The 21,832-nt window shown below is 41.7% G+C and overlaps 6 protein-coding genes across 6 annotated transcripts; 2 read left to right on the forward strand and 4 right to left on the reverse strand.

Annotated features, from left to right (window-relative positions):
* Positions 1-440: 440 nt before the first annotated feature.
* On the forward strand, positions 441-17,478 carry LOC133838123 (protein Cep78 homolog). The gene is made up of 9 exons (XM_062269103.1): positions 441-958; positions 1,017-1,140; positions 14,059-14,362; positions 14,418-14,608; positions 14,667-14,843; positions 14,897-15,071; positions 15,131-15,605; positions 15,668-15,995; positions 16,048-17,478. The coding sequence occupies exons 2-9, from the start codon at positions 1,132-1,134 to the stop codon at positions 16,756-16,758; spliced, it is 2,370 nt and encodes a 789-aa protein (XP_062125087.1). The 5' UTR covers positions 441-958; positions 1,017-1,131; the 3' UTR covers positions 16,759-17,478.
* On the reverse strand, positions 510-7,819 carry LOC133838115 (cadherin-23). Its single transcript, XM_062269089.1, is given in 12 exon segments — positions 510-1,472; positions 1,536-1,680; positions 1,749-2,058; positions 2,060-2,144; positions 2,209-3,667; positions 3,734-3,915; positions 3,980-4,110; positions 4,112-4,635; positions 4,691-5,099; positions 5,160-5,955; positions 6,012-6,212; positions 6,276-7,819. Coding segments are annotated over 12 exon segments (5,886 nt in total). The 5' UTR covers positions 7,721-7,819; the 3' UTR covers positions 510-1,273.
* LOC133838142 (histone H4) lies at positions 17,195-17,774 on the reverse strand. The gene is made up of 2 exons (XM_062269129.1): positions 17,553-17,774; positions 17,195-17,494 (listed from the first exon to the last, which is right to left on the reverse strand). The coding sequence occupies exons 1-2, from the start codon at positions 17,730-17,732 to the stop codon at positions 17,363-17,365; spliced, it is 312 nt and encodes a 103-aa protein (XP_062125113.1). The 5' UTR covers positions 17,733-17,774; the 3' UTR covers positions 17,195-17,362.
* An 864-nt stretch (positions 17,775-18,638) lies between these two features.
* On the reverse strand, positions 18,639-19,725 carry LOC133838138 (uncharacterized). The gene is made up of 2 exons (XM_062269125.1): positions 19,180-19,725; positions 18,639-19,111 (listed from the first exon to the last, which is right to left on the reverse strand). Exons 1-2 carry the CDS (start codon positions 19,546-19,548, stop codon positions 18,704-18,706), a joined length of 777 nt encoding a protein of 258 aa, XP_062125109.1. The 5' UTR covers positions 19,549-19,725; the 3' UTR covers positions 18,639-18,703.
* Positions 19,726-20,131: 406 nt separating this feature from the next.
* LOC133837007 (nucleoside diphosphate kinase) lies at positions 20,132-20,981 on the forward strand. Its single transcript, XM_062267649.1, has 2 exons — positions 20,132-20,320; positions 20,548-20,981. Exons 1-2 carry the CDS (start codon positions 20,147-20,149, stop codon positions 20,878-20,880), a joined length of 507 nt encoding a protein of 168 aa, XP_062123633.1. The 5' UTR covers positions 20,132-20,146; the 3' UTR covers positions 20,881-20,981.
* LOC133837006 (uncharacterized) lies at positions 20,207-21,819 on the reverse strand. The gene is made up of 2 exons (XM_062267648.1): positions 21,173-21,819; positions 20,207-21,110 (listed from the first exon to the last, which is right to left on the reverse strand). The coding sequence occupies exons 1-2, from the start codon at positions 21,817-21,819 to the stop codon at positions 20,996-20,998; spliced, it is 762 nt and encodes a 253-aa protein (XP_062123632.1). The 3' UTR covers positions 20,207-20,995.
* Between the last annotated feature and the right edge of the window lie 13 nt (positions 21,820-21,832).

Raw genomic sequence — 21,832 nt, forward strand, 5'->3', positions numbered from 1 at the left:
AAACAGTTCCACCTCCATTTTTCAACTCTGCCAAAAGAAACGAAATTGGTTCAAAAGTTGTTGAATTTGTTTTTCGGTATGAGGAACATTTCATTTTTAATTTTTTTTTCTGTAATTTACATGCATTTTTGTGATCTAATTTGTGTAATTATTATAAACGAAAAGAACTAAAACAAAAACGAAAAAAAGTATATTATGAATATAAGAACAGAATAAAAAAAGAAAGAACAACAAATACAGCTAAAACAATTTACAATAATAATTGATTGATTGATTTTATGGCAACTGCAAAAAAAATACAACACGAATATTTTTTAGTAAAAACAAAAAAAAAGCAAAAAAAAAGAAAAGAAAAACGAAAAAAAAAACCAAAATTGATTTTGACATTTCAAGGAGTTGAATTTTCAGAGACATCTGGCTCTTGGCATCTGGGCAAGCTGAGTGTTTTGTGTGCGCTGTCAGAACGAGCAGACCAGACAATCGAAATTAAGCAACACAATTTTCCGAGAACATATCAGTTCCCCAACTCTAAACACCGACCCGACTCGCGTTCAAAAAATCATAAAACCTGCATTAAAGCAATCAATCTCCATTCAAAAAAAATCATTGCAAGTTACGTTGGGTTATTCTTTGTTCCTGCGCTGTGGTCATACAATTACAAATTTCTGGCATTGCACATCAAATTATTGTTGACATTGTTGTTGTACCCACAGCAAACCTGCACTACAGCATTACAGATCAGAACACTCGGCCAATTGGCCTAAACCTCTAAGAAACACATCCAAATACAACATCCACGAAGAAGTTAGCAAATAGTGAGCTGACGGATTTCTACATTGGGCCAAAGTAGGCTAGAGCTATTGTCTACAGATGTCTGTCTTATAAAAAACTCGTAATTCAACAAATTCATTTAATCCCAATACTTTTTCTGGCCAACTCAAGTGTTTACACGGAAGTGGTAAGCATTCGTTAGCATTCTGATGCTGTTCATCTTTAATCCTCCCATCTTTTCTCAGCTGTACATGTATATTTATATTTTATATCTTGAAAATTTGTGCGAGTCGAAGATTGTGGTATATTCAACGGATTCATAACACCAACTCATAATCAACATCATTTTAAAGCAAGACAATGAACACAGTAAGTTTGCAAAATTGCTTGCTCATTTTGTTTTTTCTCATTTATTTACATGGATCACGCTTAAGTTAGACTTAATTGTAGTAGCAACTAGGACTAAGTAGTACAATAAATAGACTGTTAAGTACTCTGGACGCTATAACTCGGTTGTCTCGAGTTTTCGCGCCAGGATTTGAGCATTATTCGTTAGCTTATCGATTTGGTTGTACAGATTGAAATGCCGATTCAGATCATTAGTGTTGTTAAAGAGCTTGGCGGTGCCCTTAAGCGTTTCGTGCATGTCCTGAGTGCCAACTGCTAGGAAATTGTCATCCAAAGAGTCCTGACCGCCAACACTGTTGATAGAAATGTTGAAACATTGAGCAGATGTAATTTTATAATAATTGAGTTGGACCCACCTCAGAGTCTCTTCGGTTTTAAACCATTCGTTCTCGTAGCCCTTCAGCCAAATGGGATTGGAGCCCTGCACGCTGTGCTTATTAGTGTTGGGCACACGAGTGGCAGGTTCATGAGGATTCTGCATAGACATCGATGAGTGACCACCTGAAAATCACAAATTATATAATTATATTATAGTATTTTATTCGCAGTAGAGTGAACTTTTGACTTACGAAAGATGTTGACTTTGGCAGCTCGCAGTTGCCGTTTGTAACCCTTGCGTTGAGAGGCGCACAACGCCAAAGTGACAACCAGCAAGGATGCCATAAATAGATTCGTAAAGATCAGCCAGACGAACATGGCACCCTTGACTGGACCAGCGGTAAGCAGCTGCGCCTCGGCAGGTTGTGTGTCCAGCACATTGAGATCTTTGAACAGCTCGTCCAGGCTCTCGATGTGTGTGTCTATTAGCTTGAGCACCTCGGATACCTCGTAGATAGAATTGTCCTCACGCTCGACTAGATGCATATATAAATCTGTTTTTTGTTTTATCTACTGAACCATCTTTATTCACATGCACCTTAATTTCGTCAATATTCACAATGGACTCTGTGATGTTGCCCAGCGTGCTGCATGGAAAATAAGATATAATTTAGAGGTATGTATGTCTAGAAAATATTCTAAGGAACTCACTCTCTAAATGTGTCGATTCTCGCTCTCAACTCATCCGGCTGTAGGCGAAAGACGAAGCGCACTTTTTGATCCTCTCGCAGCAAATAGATGAAGACATGCGCTACATCACGCATTCCCAACGAATCGTTGGCCAGCACCATAAAATCAAAGTAACCCTTCATTCCTTTCTGGGGATCAAAGTTGAGCTGGACTTCACCCGTATCCCGATCGATTAGAAACGGCGCTTTGCGCACATTCTCTAGTCCCTCAGACAGCGTTTGCCTTATCTCTCCCACCTGATAATAAGTGATCTTTGAATTAGCACCCTCATCCGGGTCTGTGGCTTCGACGCTCATGAATCGCTGACCGAAGTCCGCATTTGTTGTAATGCCGCCTGTGAAGATCTTCGATCGGAAACGTGGCGGATTATCGTTGATGTCCAGTACTCGCACCTGAACTATAACAACGGTGCTGTCCAGCTTAAACGGCTGCTCTGGCTGTGCAAATCTCTCCTCTTCGCTGTAGTTTTCGTAAGAAACAAGATCCGGCTCTGCGGATGATGTGGACATTTCATATTCCACATTGACTACGCGCAGTTGACGCGAGTGCTTAAAGCGATCGTAGTTGATCTTTGGCGCCTGTTGATAACCCAATTCAGGGCTGTTTAGCATGTCCAACTCGGGAAGCGTGCCATTCGCACAGTTCTCTGTGGCCTTCACATAGAGAGTAAAATTGGCAGTCAGCTCCCGATCCAATTGACGCTCCACGGTGAGCACGTGCGTCTCGGGATCGAGATGGAAATAACCCTCTTCGTTGCCGTGCAGTATAAAGTAGCACACCTGACTAGGTGCCTCATTTGGATCGTCTAGATCCATTTCATCCTTGTCTATGGTATCGGGTAGTTTGATTCTTTCCGACCCGGGATCCGCATGCTCCGTAAAGTTGACCGTTAGCTCGTTAACAATAAACTGTGGCTCGTAGTCGTTCACATTGCGAATGTAGATGATCAGATCGAGATCGGTGCTAAGCGATGTTGGCAACCCTTGATCGTAGGCCTCGATGCGTATCTCGTGGATCTTTTGCTTTTCCCTATTCAGCGGCTCTCTAAGCAACAATTCCCCGGTGTTTGCATTCATGTCGAAAAGCTTATAGCTGCCTAACGGATCAGGTTTAAGGCGATAGCGCACCAGAGCATTCTGACCCATGTCCGCATCACTGGCATACGCTTGGAGTATCATGCTGCCAACTGTGGCATTCTCTGGCACACGGACTGTGGTATTATGCAAGGGACGCACAAAAACCGGCGCATGATCGTTAAAGTCCGCCACACATATGTCGAGAGCATTGTGAACTATGTTGGGGGGAACTCCCAGGTCCTTTGTGGTGATGGTCAGACTATAGTTTCCGAACTTGTTGCGCAGTGAGCGACTGGCATAGACTTGGGCATTCCAAGGATCCAGCTGACGCAGCTCAAAGAGACCTACGCAATAAAGAAGGAGCTTTAGTTATGGAAATTTTCTATTCCCTTCACATTTATTCTGCTTACCTTCTCGGTTGCCTTGGCTTATTGACATTTCGAGGCGTCCATTTGGCGTTGTAGCATCATCCGCATCCTTGCCCACAATACTAGCAATGCTCTCGTGCAGCTCGTGATACTCTGTGATAAGCACACAGCTCGTAGGCAAGCTAATCTCCGGTGCATTATCATTCTCATCTAATATGGTGATGCTAAAAGTAGAAGTATAAAGTTAGATCAGTTTCAGTAATTATAATAATTTCTCTCTTTACTTACAACACTTGCTTGAATGCATTACGACTCTCGCCCGCTAGGAAACCAAACTGATAGTTATCCCACGCCTCGATGACCAGATTGTACGAGTTCTTCGTCTCTCGATCGAGTTTGTCGGCCACAGTTAAGACCCCCCGTGTCAGCATCGATGGTAAATTTGCCCTGCGAACTGATCCGATCCATGAGAAACGTGATCTTGCCAAAGTCGCCAGAGTCAGCATCAGCTGCCTGTACGGTGGCTACTCTGGTCCCAGGCTCTGCACTCTCGCTGATGGTGTAATTTTTGCTGCCTCCAATAAAGTATGGGTTGTTGTCGTTCTCATCCAACACAGTAACGTAGACATCGACTAGAGCGGAACGTGGTGGCAACCCAGAGTCTGTGGCACGCACACTAAAGTTGAGCCACTGATGCTGCTCGTGATCGATCTTGTTGGCGACCACAATGGCGCCAGTTTGACCATCCAGGTGTATGAGATTTCTGTAAGCGGGATTGCCTTCCAAGGCATAGGAAATGGTACGATTTTTGTCCACATCATAGGCCAAAACATTGGCAATCATGACGCCATTGATGCTGTTCTCGGTGATGGAATGTCGATAGAAGGGCTGCCTGAATTTGGGATTGTTGTCATTCTCGTCCTGTATCTGAATGCTTAAAAAAGCTGAAGAAGAGTAGTTTAATAAGCTAGTGTTTCATATTTTAAAAAGTTAACTTACCCTCCACTATTTGTCTGCCTTTGGCTGCGGCCAAATCCTCTACGGTGATGGCCAGCTTGATGTGTTCCACTTTCTCGCGATCCAGCAGCTTGATCACTCTGAGTTGTCCTTGTATTGCATCCAATTCGAAAGCGCCCAGATAATCGTACTCGCTGATCTTCACCAGACCGCCCTCCTCGTTGCGTGCCTCGGACAGTGCCGCATTTAACTTGTAGCGCAGTATGGGATTCTGGTCGGGATCTGTGGCCTGCAGTTGATATACCAAAGTACCAACGGGTGTGTTCTCAACGATTCTTAGGGCAGGCAACTCGCTTAGCAAGGGAGGCTTATTGTTCACATCTTTGATGCTGATGTTAACCGTCGCCGTGTTCATTAGTTGTGAGCTGCCCAAACCACCGTCAAGCGCAATCTTCAAAGTAAAGCAGAATTTAAAGATGTGTGGGAGCGAACTAAATATGAATTAACTTACCACATTCAGCGTGTAAAGCAAGCGCTTGCTCTCCGTTAGATCGGGATCAAGATTAGCACCCTTGGCCACATAGATGACGCCCGTTTCCGAGTTGATAATGAATTTGTCGCTGGCGCCCTGCTGTATGCGATACACGATTGCATTGTTGGGCGAAGAACCGTCGCGATCAATAGCCAGCACTTGCAGCACAGAGCTGCCACCGGGCAAGTCTTCGGGTACCGTTTTGCTGTAGAAACTCTTCTGGAAGATGGGCGGATTATCGTTGACATCCTGCACATATATGAGCACAGGCACCACGGTTGACAGCATGGGAATACCCGAGTCCCTTGCACGTATGAGCAACTCAATCTCTCGCATATCCGCATTGGCCTGACGCACATGACGGCGATTGCTGTCCACCAGCTCTTCGTAGTCAAAGTGATGCAGCGGACGCAGCAACCCGCTCTCCGGATCGATGGTGAAATTCGTGCGGTACAAACCCTCAACAATCTCGTATGTGATCTGACTGTTCTCGGTACCATTCAGATCTAGATCGCGAGCCTCCACTTGGAGTGGCGTCTCAAACTCGGCTTTGTTTTCCAGCAACTTGGCTTCGTACTGTCGCTGCAGAAAAGTGGGCGCATTGTCGTTAACATCCTGAATATCCACAATTATCTGCGCCGTGTTCCGATTGCCCTGACCGACATTATCAATGGCCTCAACGGTCAGATAATGACGAGAAATGATTTCCCGATCGAACGCTGCGCTGCCTGATGTCTTGATGGAAATAACGCCCGTTATGGAATTCAGATTTAATCTGAAACAATTATTTTATGAAAGTAAATTCGTGATAAGGATCAAAGCGTTGCTTACAAGTGCGCGATGCCGCCTCGCAGATTCGTATAGCGTATGCCCATGCTACCAAAATCTCCGGAATCCACATCCACCGCTTCTACCTTGGCAATGATCGTGCCCTGCTCGCTGTTCTCGGGCACGCCTGCATTGTAGATCGATTGTGTGAACTCGGGAAAGTTGTCGTTCTGATCTCGTATAAAGATTTGCACGTGCGCCGAACTGCAAAATAAATTATTAAAATTACACTTAAAAACATGGGGAATTTATAGAAATTCAAATTACCTCCAGCGACTTGGTTCATCGATCTCGCGTGCAAAAATCGTGAAATTGATCTCGACAAACTGCTCAAAATCCAGTGACTTGGAGTTTCTCACACGCAGCATAAAGTTGGCCTCATTCACCGCCAACTCGGGCACAATCTCAAACAGATCATTCGGCGGATCGAGAAACAAACGAAATGTGCCATTCTTACCCTCATCGTGATCGAAAACAACGTTCTGCACCTCGGCATCGAGAAAGTTCAGTGGCGTATTCGTCTGCGCATTCTCATTGACCTCGCAGCGATAGAGCAGCTCCCCAAAAGTGGGGATCTCATCGTTGACATCGGTCACAATGATCGTCACCTCTGTGCGCACCGTCGAAGGAACTTGTTGTGCTGCCTCTGGCGATTTGGACAGTTCTGTAGCAGTAATCCTCAATATGTGAGCACCATTCACATGATCGCTTTCCTCCTCACGATCCAGTACTGTCAAGGTGTAAACGACTCCCGTGTGACTGTCAATGTCGAAGAGATCGTTGCCATCCAGCGCATACGCAATCGGATTGTTGATACCCCGATCTCCGTCAATGGCACGCACTCGCAACACCTTTGTGCCCACCGGCGAGTCCTCGGCAATGCGTGCCACTGCCTGAACCTCGACAAACTCAGGCGGCTGATCCTCAATGTCCTTGACTTTGACTAAAATCGCCGCAGTTCCCGTGTTGATGGGTCCTTGATTCGCCCGATCAATGGCCAGCACACGCAGCTGATATAAACTCTTCGTTTCATAGTCCAATTGCCGCTGCAGTCGCAAGACGCCTTTGCCCTGATGCGTGGCTATGCTGAAGACATCATTATCCCCGTCCAGCTCCTGCAGATAGTAAACCACCTGACCGTAGGCACCCTCATCGGCATCGGTGGCCTCAAGAGTGCTAATGACACCCGGTGCACTGCCCTCAGGTATTTCGATAGCATTCTGATAGGGCAGGAAGATGGGCGCATTGTCGTTGATGTCCTCGACGAGCAGCAGGAAACTTTGCGTCACGTAATTGTGATCGCTGTAGTGACTGTCAGTGAGTGTGAGCACTATCGCATATTCGTCCTGTGTCTCACGATCCAGCTCTTTGGCCAGAAACACTTTCGCCTCGTTTCCGCCTGTATTCTCAATACGAATGATTTCGCTGTCGTGTGAATTCCGCTTCCCAAAAGTCAGCGGATCATTGTCGGGATCGTAGCCCTTTAATGTGTATATGTGACTTCCCACCTGCGTTTCGGGACTTTCTTTCAAACGGAGAACAATCTCCGACTGTCCATCGATGGCAAAACGCGGGGGACGATTCGAGGATACACTTAACACAAAGGTTGTGAGTACGATGAGTGCGATCCCTTTTAAGCGCACCTTCTTGTAGCCCATGCTGGCGATCACTTTGTGGTCGGATTTGGACTGTTTCTCGAATTCGTTGTGCATTTGTGACGATGGTGATGTTGATGAAGACAACTGTTGTCGACTCGTTAGTCGTAGCACATGGCCAGGCACCTAGAAAATAGACAAAACTGTGTGTTACAACTCGTATGTGGAGTTAACCCATTTTAGTTGGCTGCCTTCCAAGCCCCAATGTCATTAAAATGTGTCCAAATATTTAGCGAGTCATGTGTACGATCTTGTGCCTTATGACCTTAAAACAGTTTCGCTTGAGAAATCCCAAGTACGGCAACCTAATAAAATTTACAAATGAGTGCGAGTAAAAACAACATAGAACTGGCATTAAAAGGGAAGAAGAGAGAGGAGGTAGCGACTGTCAGATACCCTAGTTAAGTGAATACGTAGTAGCTACAAATAATATTTGTTTTTAATTTTGAATAGTTCTCTACATCTTCTTTACATCAATTGTCTTTACCCTTTTAGAATTATGTTGATATTCAATTAAGATAATTTTCTGGTAATGATCTTGCTCGTCTTTCTTGGAAAAATCATAATACCCCTCATAAACTCAACTACCTATTTAACAACTAGACCTCTGTAGAGCTAACTGCTTTGTTGGTTATGGTTCTAGTTCTAGTGCTGTTGCAACATCGTTAAGTCCAGAATGGTAAAAGTCGGACAAACGTTTCTTAATGGTACCAGTTACATATACAACACAGGGTTGTGGCATTATCCGATGTGGCTGATTGCACGTTCTGCTCTTTTTTTGGGAAAGTTTTATGTGCAAATTAACGAAACCTTTACAAATGATTTCTTTCATCTGTGCGGAATTCCGGCAGATGAAATTTTATTTGTTGAAAGTTTAACGAGCGTTACGTTTAGTTAATTTCTGCTTAAGTTGATGTGGTTATTAATCCAATATTAGATCTGACGCTGATTGGAAATTAATTCTTTTTGACAAATGTAAAAAAGTTTCTTTGTTTGTTATATTTTTTTAGTTAATTCGCAATTCATATATTTCGTCAAGATAAGAGCTTGGGGATTTCAAAGCCACTGCAGCTTGTAAATGAAATGCGTGTGAAAATGTATCTCAATGCGCAGCCATCAGATACAGATGCAGAGTTGAGTTGAGCTGGTATCATTACCTGTCTGTGGGCTTATTAACGCAAGAGTTTGCCATTGTCTCGAGTGTTGACTTTATCTCCGAGTTTTGCTTGCTCATTAAAAGCGTAACAACAAGTGGCAAGTAGCGAGCAGCAAGTGGCAGGTCCATCTACCCGGGTGGATAGTTCATTGATTTCACAATTGCAAAATATTGTAATTTCTGTTTTCCAGCAATTTGTGAGCACAGCGCTCGTTAACGTTTCTCCCCGCCAATTGATTTGTATAACAGCCAGAGGCCAGTTGCAATTGCAGATACAGATTCGAGTTGACAGCAAACGACGGCAGTTCATTACCATTTGCGTGTTGCATCAACCTCTTGTGGCAGGCGCGGCCTATTCGAGTACTCGTATTTATGCTGTGTTGAAAAATCATAGACAAGGTCGTTTATGAATTTCCAAACGTTATTTAAAGCGCGGCCTCGAGCCACATCAGCTGCAGATCATAATTCCATTTGCGTCTGGAGCCGCGGATTTCGCTTTCAACGGCAAGCAGCCGGAGCCACATGCCACATGCAACATTTTCTTTTTTATTATTTTGATATTAGTATTTAGCGTTTATTCAGATGCTCTCCTCAGAGTGGCTGCCTCTTGCGGTAATTATGTATTTATGGCCAACGCTTTTGTGTAACGCTTGGCAATTGGGTTGTTTGGTCAGTTGCTCTTCACCATTAAACGCTGCATCGAATGATAATGAGAGGAGGAGAAGGGTGAAGGGGCAGGCAAGGCTTGTGTGTTTATTTATAATTTCATGCTGCAATGATTTCCACTGCGATTTGAGTACTTTTAATAACAGCTAACGTAAAAATGCTGGCAATTTGGGTTATCAATCTTAATGATATCGACACATTCTATATGAAAGTTATATAGACTACGGTCGCTATGTTGAGTATATATCTGTGATTTATCAGTTAAACATATGTCAGTTCGCTTTATATATATTTTGACATTATAGTATTCTTCTATAGCCACTGTCATTATACATAAGCTCACTTACAAGTTTCACTTTAATTTCAATTATACAAAAAAAAAAAGTTCTTTATGCGCTGTTGACAGCTTTAAGCGCTATAGAAAGTTCCCAAAATTAAGTGAATTCCATTAAAAATAATGTCATAATAAGTAGAATATCTTTGAAGAAGTGAAACAAGCCAGAAAACGAAATTCATTAAGCAGATTCACCTTAATGAAAATGTATCTTTTAGATAGATAACTCCTTTAAAGAAATATTAGCTATCTTTGTTGCTTTTGCAATTCATACAAATAACTGTAAACGGTATCATCGTTTTTGTCTAAATTAGCTTAGTTTAGTCATATTTTTGACACTCATTGCCTCAATTTGTGGCTCGAATCTCTCACTCTCTTTTGCCAGTTATAATATATAACATGTAGGCAATTTTCCACAAGGCGAAAACTGCAAACTTACTGAATTAAAACAAATTAATAAGTTATACCCGAAGTCAAGCGTTTTGGCTTACACACATTTCCCTTAATTTATGTAAGCGACAAGCAAAGGAAATGGCTTCAAGTCAGAAACCATGACGATGTCGCTTTTCCTCTGTAGTACTTTACAGCGAATATTAGTAAAAGCTGCGTAGGAAACGCGTGACATGGCTGAAGTTTTTGCTCTTAGCCAAAAGTCGCAGACGGACCTTCAACTTTTGGCCAAATATTCACGCTTGGCATGTTCTGACCCCAAACTCTCCAGAGCGACGACTTGCGACTCTCCTCGACTTCGACACCGATCAAAACTGCTGCCAAAAGTGAAATTTGCATAAAGTATTTCAACAATTGGCAGCAGCGCAATTTGTGTATCTTACAGATACATTTAGATTGTGCGGTTTTGCAGGTAACCACAACAACACGATAAAAATGCCACGGAAATCTAAATAAACAATAAAATTTGTGCCTGCCAATGCTGCAAGTTTCCATTCCCTCCAATTGCAGCCAAAGTCTTGGCTTGCATCGTCTTGGGAGTGGAGTTCACATGGAGGCACTTAAATTCACTTAATTAAAAATATGCTAAACCCGGCTTACGGCTGAGGCGTTAGAGCTGAAATTGAAGTTGTCTTTGTGACCAATGCTGCCTTCAGTTTCCGGTTGGGTCCACGACCCAACTGCCAGCTGCGAGCTGTGAGTTGAGCGAGCGGTTGAGCAAACAAATGAGCTTATGGCTCGACTACTCCAATTTGAACACTTCCTCCCCCATATTAGGGCCCTTTCTGTTGTCATGCACATCGATTCCAAAACGTGGCTGACAGTCAAGTTCAACGCCAGCAGCAGCAGCGGCAAACAATTGTTATAATGTTGATTGTTGTTTTTGCTGTCGCTGACAAACAAAAGAGCTGCAAGTTCGAGGGAACAAGGGATGAGGGAACCGGGAGCTTGAAGCTACTATGTACAACATGCAGCTTCGTTGCGGTAGCTTGATTTTTGAGTCATAGCCAAGAGTTCAGTTCAACTGGAGCTAAAGGGGCCCGCATCGCATCCGCATCACTTTCATGGTAATGTGCGTAATCGCTTTACACAGAGATACATATGTGATGTATTTGTATCTGTATCTATGCCTGGTGTTGGTGCTGTATCTGTATCTGCTAAGTAAATGCCGCCGACAGCATAGCTAACTGAATCTTCGTTACTTGCACGAGCTGCTGGTGTCGAAACTAATCTGCCCGTTACAGTTCAGCTCATTTTCTAGCCTCAAGTATTTGCAAACTTGTTGTTAGTTGGTCTTGGAGGAGCAAGCACGTCCTTGGCTACACAGCTTGACCTTCTTTGTTTGTAACTGTTGCTCCGTAGTGAAATATTCAATTTGAAGTCAATAGAATATATACTTATTTCGCTGTTTTCTAGTATGTTTGTCTATTATCTCTCTTAATTATTGTTTTTTTATTATCTTTTCTGTGAATGCTACTTAACATAATGTCTATGGAGTAGTAGTAAATATTTTCTCTTTGTTCAAATGTAATTTCTTCCAGAAGAAAAGCTCAACATATGTGCCTTTGCTTATATAAAAACGTATCTCTTTGTTTTTAGGAATATTTTATGAAAGCTACTTAAGCACTGCTTTATTACTTTGACAACAATATTGATCTAAAAATATGTATATAAAACAAGTACTATATTTGTTGATATTTACGAGTGTGGTTAAAAAATAAAGACAACAAAATAGAGAGATGTCGTTAACGTGCTTTACTCCTAATCGGTTTCGAGTTTATGACTCTAAATTATTTCCTGATTAATATCGTATGCATAGTAATATGTAATACTATTCCAATTTGCGGGTCACTTAACACTGTAGTTCTATCCCTTCTTTTTGCCTTCAACCTAACCCTAATTACTTGCACATTCGCGTTAAGGTTTTGGATGGGTAAACAAGGACCTTCTGCAAATACCCCCAAGCCTTAGCATTCCTTTAGCTTGCACTTCAGAAGGGTCGAAATTTTGCTCGTCATTTTGCAACTTACCCTCTGCTTTTGTTTGGCCTGCAGTCTAGGCAGAATATCAAGTATCCGCAGCTGCAGAACGAATCGGCAAATCAACCAGCTGACGGTATTCTTTCGGCTTTGACGATTAGTTTTTTAGCAGTGACACATTTGAGAAGGGTTTTCCGATGGCTTCAGTGCACTAGACGGCTCGTTACTGGTAATTAGGCAGAAGTCAAAAACCCCGCACACACTCGAAACTCTCGAAACACACTCGCACTCACTTAATGAAAACGTGTCGCTAGAATTGGGCAATGCACGAAGCGGAACTCGCAGTTGTCGCCGTTATTTGGGTTAGAATTAAAAAAAGAAGATCACTTTAATGGCACTTTAAACCGAACACGACGCTGGGATTTGGAACGTGCCGCGCTCTTGGCCTTCTGTTAAAGTTCCAAGTGTTAACTGAACCGCACTGGACTGCACTTTTGGAAAAAAGACGACGCACGAAAGACGTTACTTTACTCTTTACTCCACTTTACTTCCGTCGGCACGTTGAAAACGCAGTTGTGTGTGCCTCAAACGTCGCTTCACGACTGACAACAGACCTGGCTTAAATGCGTGCTTCAGCCGGTGTGCGCTATGGCGATTGAGCCATCGTCATCGCCATCGTCATCGTCGTGTTGTTGTCGTTGTCACCGACAACCCCCGGCAGCAACGAGTGGACGAACGATTGCAATGCAATGCTGGCACGCGAGTAATTACCGGAGCGTGAATTCCAGCGCCGTGAGCATTGGCATTGTCTGTAGTCGATAGCGCTAGGAGTAGCGAAGAGGGAAGCAGAGAAGAGTGGCGGAGTATTCAGTTACTAGCTGGTTTGTTTACATTTTGCAAACGATGTAGCCAACACGCGGGAGAGCTCTCTTTTGTGAACTGGAAGAGATGGCGCTTGGAAATGCGAGTGTAAACGGAAGTACAAACAGTCTGGAGGTTAAAGAGAGTTCTAGGCGGGTGGATCATTAAAGCTGCTAAATTTTAGTTATTAGTAAAAAGAAAGAGTAACTTTATTCATTCATTATTTCGGAGCTGTTACGATTTTATCACATACTTGTACGATTTTTCAAGTATCACTCAAAAGTACCTCCAAAGTACGAGAATACATGATCCAAGATTAAATTCAAGTATCTATAAGCTACCCATTTTAATACAGAATGTTGCGGTATACCAATATTGAAAAATTAAAATATAAAACTCGATAAAAGTTCCTACCAAAGTATTGTCGAGTAACTAAGACCAGTAGGCGTTTTTGCCCATACAAAAGTAGTATCACAATTTTATTTGATCCAACCAAAAGAATCATAACTACTATAGAAAAGTATATCTCCTGGCAAAAATTTAATCTTAAATGCTGTCGAAACAAATTTGTCCAGATAATGAGAATATATTTATGCTGAATTTTAATTTTAATCTTCATCTATTTTAAGTACACATTTTCAGATAATGAGAATATATTTATGCTGAATTTTAATTTTAATCTTCATCTATTTTAAGGCACATTTTTTTTTTTTTCTATTACAATAATAATAGCAAAGTTTTAAACAAAACTTAATATTATATTGCTCTTTATATATAATATAATAAAGATACAATAGTTTCAAAATTATTAACATTTTGCATGTGTTTACGCTTCAGTCTTCTTATATCTAAGTTGAGCAATTTTCGTTGTACTTCATCTTATCGTAAATAAATACATGGAAATTTTTCAATATTAATAATAAATTGTCGAATCTGCTTTATTTTACAGAAAATGCCTCTGATTCGTGGTCGGGACACGGTTGCGGTGGCAAAGAAGCCGAGTGTGACGCTGCCGCCCGTGGTGAAAAAGTCGAGCAAGAGTCGTTCGTTTCACTTCCGTTATTTGGAGCTATGTCGTGCCAAGAATATAACACCAGTGCCCAATATACGCGCCAATGCAAATTCTACAACCACTCTGGATCTCTGTGGTGATAAGCTGGGTGTAAGTGAATGGCTGCTGATTATCGATGCTCTGCATCATGATCTTGTTCTGCAGACGCTAATCTTGCGCATGCGACGCTCCAATGGCAATAGTGAGTTTGGTGAGAGAAATTACAATGGGTTAACTAAAATGGGACTTTTGCTTAGATATTGTTTTACCAATTGACACTGAGAATCGAGCTCGACTCTTTCGCCAGAAGCCGGTGATCTACACACGTTTCATCTTCAATAGTCTCGTGGAGGCGATTGTCAACTGTGTGAAGAGCAACAAGAATCTAACTGTATTAAAGCTGGAGGCTCTGCCGCTGCAAGACAGCTACATAGAATGCATTGCAAAGGTAAGTTAACACTTTCAATACCTTAGAAACAACTTCATTCCTTCGCTTTGATCTCCAGGCTCTGGCTTCCAATGATTGCCTCAAGGAGTTGAGTTTTCAAAAGTCCTTCATTGGCGATAAGGGTTGCGCAGCAGTCTGCAGCACCGTCAAGTACTTGAATCACATCGAGATATTTAATCTATCCGAATGCAATCTAGGACCAAAGGGCGCCGAGCACGTTGCCGATATGATCAAGGTGAGCTGACTTTGATTTTGCCTGATCAGTTAATAAAAATTCCTTGTCTGCAGATGCAAAAGATTTCGCGTTTCTCCGAGGGCTGGGAGAAATCGCTGCGATATCGCAGCGTGGATGTCAATTCAATTTCCGGACTGCGTCACATTGCGCTCTCCAACAATCCGATCATGGGCGATGATGGTCTGCGTCTCATAGCCGAGGTGCTCAAAGAGGATGCCTGGGTGCAGAGTACGTAAACCTCTTATTTGAATTGTGACGATTTTATAGATTTAAAACTTACTCCTCAGCTATTGAGATGGAGAGCTGCGGCCTCACAGATCGCGGCGCCAATCTGATACTCGAGTGTCTAGCTCTGAACAACGCCATCACCGAGTTCAATATACGCAACAACGATGGCATCAGCAAGTTCCTGATGCGCCAGATACGCGATCATCTCGGCAAGGAGGATGAGGAGAAGCTCAAGGAACCGCAGTACGATCTCAGCTGCGTAAATGGATTGCAGAGTTTGCCCAAGAATCAGAAATATTCAGTCTCGCAGCTGCTCAATCACACCAAGACACTGGAGGAGCAATTGTCCTTTGAGCGCACTTTGCGCAAGAAGGCCGAAAAGCTGAATGAGAAACTCAACCAGCAGCTGCTGTCCCAAGGTCCTTGCTCACCACAACCGGCACCACAGCAGCAAGAGAAGCTCATCGATGGCGCTAAGATACCCAAGGGTTACATGCTGGTCAAGGGCGATGAGCTGCAATCGTTTATCAAAAAGTAATTATGCTGACACTGTCTGTATGCTCCTCTTACGTATTCACTGCATTTTTCCCAAACAGCACTCAGAACTATTCGCCATCGTCGGCAGCGCAATTCAATCACTTGGTCAACAGCGCTGTCACTAGTCCAGAGACAACGCCACGAAGCGACAATACAACGCTGCGCAATCAGCTCAGCCGGCAGATGCAACAGCAACAACAGCATCAAATCGTTGAGATGGACGAGACCGAGGAGACGGCAATAGCGAGTGAGCCTCAGCAACAGCCACGGCAGATTCTTCATGTCCGCAAGGTGCGCAGTGAGATGAAATACGTGGAAACCTTCTCCAAGGACAACTCCAAGAAGCGCGAGTCTAAATCCGATCACGAGTTTGCCAACGAACGCGATGTGAGTAGCAAATCCCAAAAGAGTAAAGCAACATTTATCAACTCTTCCACAGTTCAAGCTCAATCCCAATGTGCAGTTCGAAATGGACATTGGTGACAGCGCGATGATCAATCCGCAGCAGCATAATCGCATACGCTGCGAGGTGCGTGAGGATATGGAGCAGGAAATGCTGCAGGAATCGTACAACGCACAATATAGCAATGAGTGCATTGGCGACGGAATTGAGAACAATCGCAAGCACAAGGAGAAATTCAAGAAGCGCATGAATGCCATGGGTCAGAGCCACATGACACAGTTCATGGACGAGTTGGAGCGTAAGATCAACAGCAAGTCGTCGGGCAAAAAGCGTCACAAGTCCAAAGTGCCCACAAATGCAACTGAAAGCTACAACGAGCAACAGGGCATGAACATGAAAGTTGACTCCTACATGCCCATAATGGAGGATATGCCCGAGGGCTCAGAAGAGAATAGCTCAGCCTCAGATGGCGACAATTCCGAAGATATGCCACAAGGTCAGGGTCAGAGTCAGGGATATACGACTGCACCCATGAAAGTGTTTGTGAGGCGCACACGCTCCGTAAACGAATCCTCAATGGATCAACTCGATGGCGAAGAATCAGAGGAGACCATTATATCGCCACGTTCGGTTTATCTAGATATTCAGAAAAAAGAAGAACGAAGGCATTCATTGATGGCAATGCCAAGTCAACTAACAGCAGGCAGGATTGTTTTGAAACTGGAAATTTTAATGGTCCCAGTGTAGCTCCCGAAAACAAACTTCTTTGGTTTGTTAGCACATTATTAGCTTAACCGGACTGAGGCCAAAATTTTCAGTAGTAATTGAAGAAGATCCTCCTATTACAATTATAAACAGACATTTGGCATGCATTGCTTTGAATTGTATGGAAATAATGTTTACACACAATCTTCGTTCAGGACAACATACAGTTAATTGAGAAATAAAAAATATGTGATTTAAGTGGTTTTGTTAAATCTGTAACCGATCGAATAAATTCCACGACTAATGAGCAAAACATTCGTTGTAAGTTGAGATTGCTATTGTGTTTTGTGCCTTCTACATATTACGATTTATTGGCATTTAAATTTTTTTTTTTTTTAAGTGTCTGCAGATCTCTAATTTATGCAAAGTACAATACAAGTATTTTATGTTTATAATAATATATGGAATATTCTGTTTGTTGTCAATACATTTTGTAATTGCTACTGCTTAGTGTTTCTCAAATATTCAAGATTAAGTAGATCGAGAGGATTAAATACGTTGTTGTGTTACAATAGTAAATATACCGATTATTTCCAATCATATGCGTCACAATTACTTTATTCGTTTTCAACTTGGACGATACAGTTTAACCTCCAAAACCGTAGAGAGTACGTCCTTGACGCTTCAAGGCGTAGACCACGTCCATAGCAGTGACGGTCTTACGCTTGGCGTGCTCAGTGTAAGTAACGGCATCACGAATAACGTTTTCCAAAAATACCTATAAAATTAATGTATTTATTAAAAGTGTATCTCACAATGGAGGAGGGAATACTTACCTTAAGCACACCACGGGTTTCTTCATAAATCAAACCAGAGATACGTTTGACGCCACCACGACGAGCCAGACGGCGAATAGCCGGCTTGGTAATACCCTGGATGTTATCACGCAGAACCTTACGATGACGCTTGGCGCCTCCCTTTCCTAATCCTTTGCCACCCTTTCCGCGACCAGTCATCTTGATAAATTTTTTAAGTTTGCGCTACAAAGAAAGCAAAGATCAATTACCGTGAAAATTTAATAGAGTATTGCTACAACGCAAAAACAGGTTAGTCCAATGGAACGCCATTTTTTTTGTATAGACATTTATATGTAGAAGTGCACAGACGCTAACTTTCGACAATTTTTTAATAATTCCGTCATTGCTAAGCCACGTATACTTACTACTATATTTCACTTAAATTAATAACAAAATAATCTTCGCAAATAATTTGTTATTAAATTATTGTGAAATAAATTCAACCTACCTTTTCAACAAATTATCTGAAATTAAATGCAGTGTGGCTGCTGCTTTAAATGCAAAAAAATCTCTTGCAATATTTATTAAAATAAGTCACCCTGTGCTACTACTCAATTTTGATTAACGTTACTTTTTAAGCAACTTATATTTTATTTTGAAATCAGCAATTAATAGACAATTTATTTTTAAGGTGTAATAAAATATTAACTCTATCGGTAGTATCCTACAGTTTAGAGAGTAGTTATTAAACTGTGTTATTGTATTGTGGATCAGTGAATCTCAAACTGTGACATGTTAAAAAATAAAATAATTCGTCTACTGATCCTTGAGCGTACCTACGTTTTTTTACGTTTCAACCATCAATTATACATTTTTTTAAAGCTCGGCTTTCAAAAAAACATTTCAAAATTAATTATGAACATTTCAAAATTTCGTAATTTTTCGGTATATATTTATAGCTATTTAGTGGAGAAATAGTATATTTTCGAAAATTTACTTGTGGGGTCACCCTGTCACAGGTGTTAAATAAAACAGCTTTAAGAAAGCTCTTTTTTAAGCATCCAAATGTTAGAAATTATCTAAAGAATAATTTATTAAATCGATAATGAATTTATGATATTTAAAATATTATTTTAAAAGTGTCATTAATGTGTCTCTACTTCTAATAAGTATACAATGCTTACTAATCCTTAGCTACCAGCAAGGCCCATTACAGTCCTATGGAGTTGCTGCTTTTGGTACTTGACAATCACTTTCATAATTTCCATCTTTGCATCAATTTTTAAGTTGCCGTCCAGCTCAAAAACATCTTGAGCAACAGCCATTCCATAGTGGAAGCTAGGCGTGCTGTGTATTTCGTCTATCATCGGTTCCACTGTCATTGGAGTTGTATCTTCAATTTCCGCATCATTGTCCTCCATAGGAACATTGAATTCCTCTATTTCTAATTTTCTTGCTTTGATCCTGGGTGGTTCAGAAGAAAGCTGCAGCGGATTATCCGAATTTGTATCATGGGGTTCAGGTTTTTGGTCATCAGCAAGCGCTGCACTATTCTCGTCGGAGTCAGAGTGGGCACTTTCCTCAAAGGGATTTTCCGACTATTGATTGCATTATTATTAATCAATATACATATGTACATACATACATTACTATTATGACTACTTACATCCGCAACGTTCTTATCTTGAAGAACAGGAAGAAATTTGAGTTGTTTCAAGAATTTCCATCCTTCCAAACGTTTTATTTCCTCCGGATGTGCTCCACGGGCATTGGCATCGAATATAGCCTTCTGTTGTAGTCGGTAGTATGAGGCGAGATTTAGCCATTTCCTAGCCAATTCATTTGTGTAGACTCGAAACTTGAACCGTTTTTCCAACGTCCATTTTAAATTCTTCCAAAAATTGTGTTTTAAATAACGAATACTGTAATCTTTATGAGTTTTGTCCCACATATACGGCGTGTTACGAATTGTTGTTATTATAAATATAATCACTTCATCAGACCAATATGGTCGCGATTCGCTGCCGTTTGCCATTTTATGCCGACTTACAAAAATTATTAGCAAAGTTTTTTCTTGATTTAATCCACTTTTGTTGGAAAAACCAGCTGACTGAATGTTTTAGTTGATTCGAGAGGGACAGATATATGAGCTGGTCTAAACGCAATTAAAATACCAACAGCTGTCAATAAATGGATGTGTGTGAGTATATCCACCAAGTGCATCCGATAAAATGAGGTGTGACCAGTCAGTTTTGCAAATAACCGTTACGTACGGCGAATTTAATAATGACGCTGTGCTATATATTCTTTTATTAAACCACTTTCATCCTCAGAACTTTCATTAGGTCCTTTGCAAATTTTATTGGTACTTATTAAGTGTATATCATTATAAAAAAAAAATTGATTATGTTTAGTAATTACATATATACATTTTTTTAAATTTTCAATTTAAATAATGAAAATCGTAAATGGTTGTCTTAGTAAAATTACTAACAATTTTAAATAAATTACTGCTTGATTTGCTTATGCAATTTAAAAGATAAGAGAAAATATAATATTTTTCAAATATCATTTTGATTCTGATGGTTGCGCCATTCGGTCACACTAAACAAATGTACAAGCTAACAACACTAATGATTGCTTCGTTGCTTGCATTCTATTCCCTATTCTCAATCGCAATGGCCGCCAACAAGGAACGCACTTTCATCATGGTTAAGCCCGATGGAGTCCAACGTGGACTCGTCGGCAAGATCATTGAGCGTTTCGAGCAGAAGGGCTTCAAATTGGTCGCCTTGAAGTTCACTTGGGTAAGTAAAAGCCGGTAGAAGATAATTCAATTAAGAAAGAAAAAAATCAATAGGTACGCGTGTTCAGTTTTTCGTGCATAACCTCAACATGGCGAAGGGTCGCTCTCAGCAGCCTCTTATTGCAAAAATAACCGGTTGAGGTTATAAGTACATACACTTTTTAGAGGTCAAGAAAACGATTATTTTAATTACTGACTTACATGATATGTTGCTTTGTGTCATTACAGGCATCCAAGGAATTGTTGGAGAAGCACTATGCTGATCTGTCTGCCCGTCCCTTCTTCCCCGGTTTGGTCAACTACATGAACTCCGGTCCAGTGGTTCCCATGGTGTGGGAGGGTCTCAATGTGGTCAAGACCGGCCGTCAAATGTTGGGCGCCACCAACCCCGCCGACTCCTTGCCCGGCACCATTCGTGGTGATTTCTGCATCCAGGTTGGCCGCAACATCATCCACGGCTCGGATGCTGTCGAATCCGCCGAGAAGGAGATTGCACTGTGGTTCAACGAGAAGGAGCTCGTCACCTGGACCCCAGCTGCCAGCGATTGGATTTACGAATAAATGATAGATGTGCATGTGTAGAATTTGCATTTTAATGTGTTTCTAAGACTAACACCGAGATTCTTTAAAAGAATTAAAAATTCCACATTATGTATTGTAAATACTTTGGTATGCTTTATTCACAACGAAATTCAGCCCATTCTGGCGACGGGTTCTCAGGTGGTAACACCCAACCACTGGGTATGGAAGTTGCGTCACTACCATTGCTTATATACGAGTCCCATACGAATCTGTGATTGTGTAAACAATTAAAAATAGCTATTGTATTGTTATCTGGTACTGTGAATCTTACCGGCATTGTATAAGCTGCTGTAGATGCTGTTTTCTATGACTACGACGATGATCAAATGCAGTGCATGAATTTCCAAAAATAACTTGGTCCCACTGTGCCTCCAACTTCAGCGAAGTTCCCCCACCTGTTGCATTTTCGCACTCCTGCTTAACGCGTCTCCAAACTGCGCGCATTCGGCTAAGTCTTTGGTTTAAGTCTTTCTCTCCGCCGCGCGCATTGTAGAGACGCTCTAGTAAATCGAATGTCTTGAGTTTGTTGTTGGCATCGTGTAGTTTTTTCAGTGTAATGTGTTGTGCTGTTTGTGTCGTAGTCTGTGACGGTTGTGCTTCATTGCTAAGAGATTGAGCAATGACCTTTGTGTCCTTGAAATGCCTTGCATATGCTCGATTGACGCGTTTTTGTTGTTTGCATTTTCGCTTTATTTGTTGACGTCGTCGCTTGCGTTGCAATTGCAGGCGTGCAATTTGTTTTGCCGGCAACTCCTCGAGACTCGACAACAACGCAGTTGTTTGTTGCTGCAGTGTTGCGGATTCGTCTGCATTGAAGTTATTGTTTGGTGAACTTCCTAAAGTTTCCAATTGTTGTAGATTTTGTATAATTGTTGTTATATTTGACTTTATTTCGCTTAATTTGAGAGTGTGCGGCATTTTGCATGTTAGT

Source organism: Drosophila sulfurigaster, chromosome 2R (genome assembly GCF_023558435.1).
Source record: "Drosophila sulfurigaster albostrigata strain 15112-1811.04 chromosome 2R, ASM2355843v2, whole genome shotgun sequence".
Lineage (NCBI taxonomy): Eukaryota > Metazoa > Arthropoda > Insecta > Diptera > Drosophilidae > Drosophila > Drosophila sulfurigaster.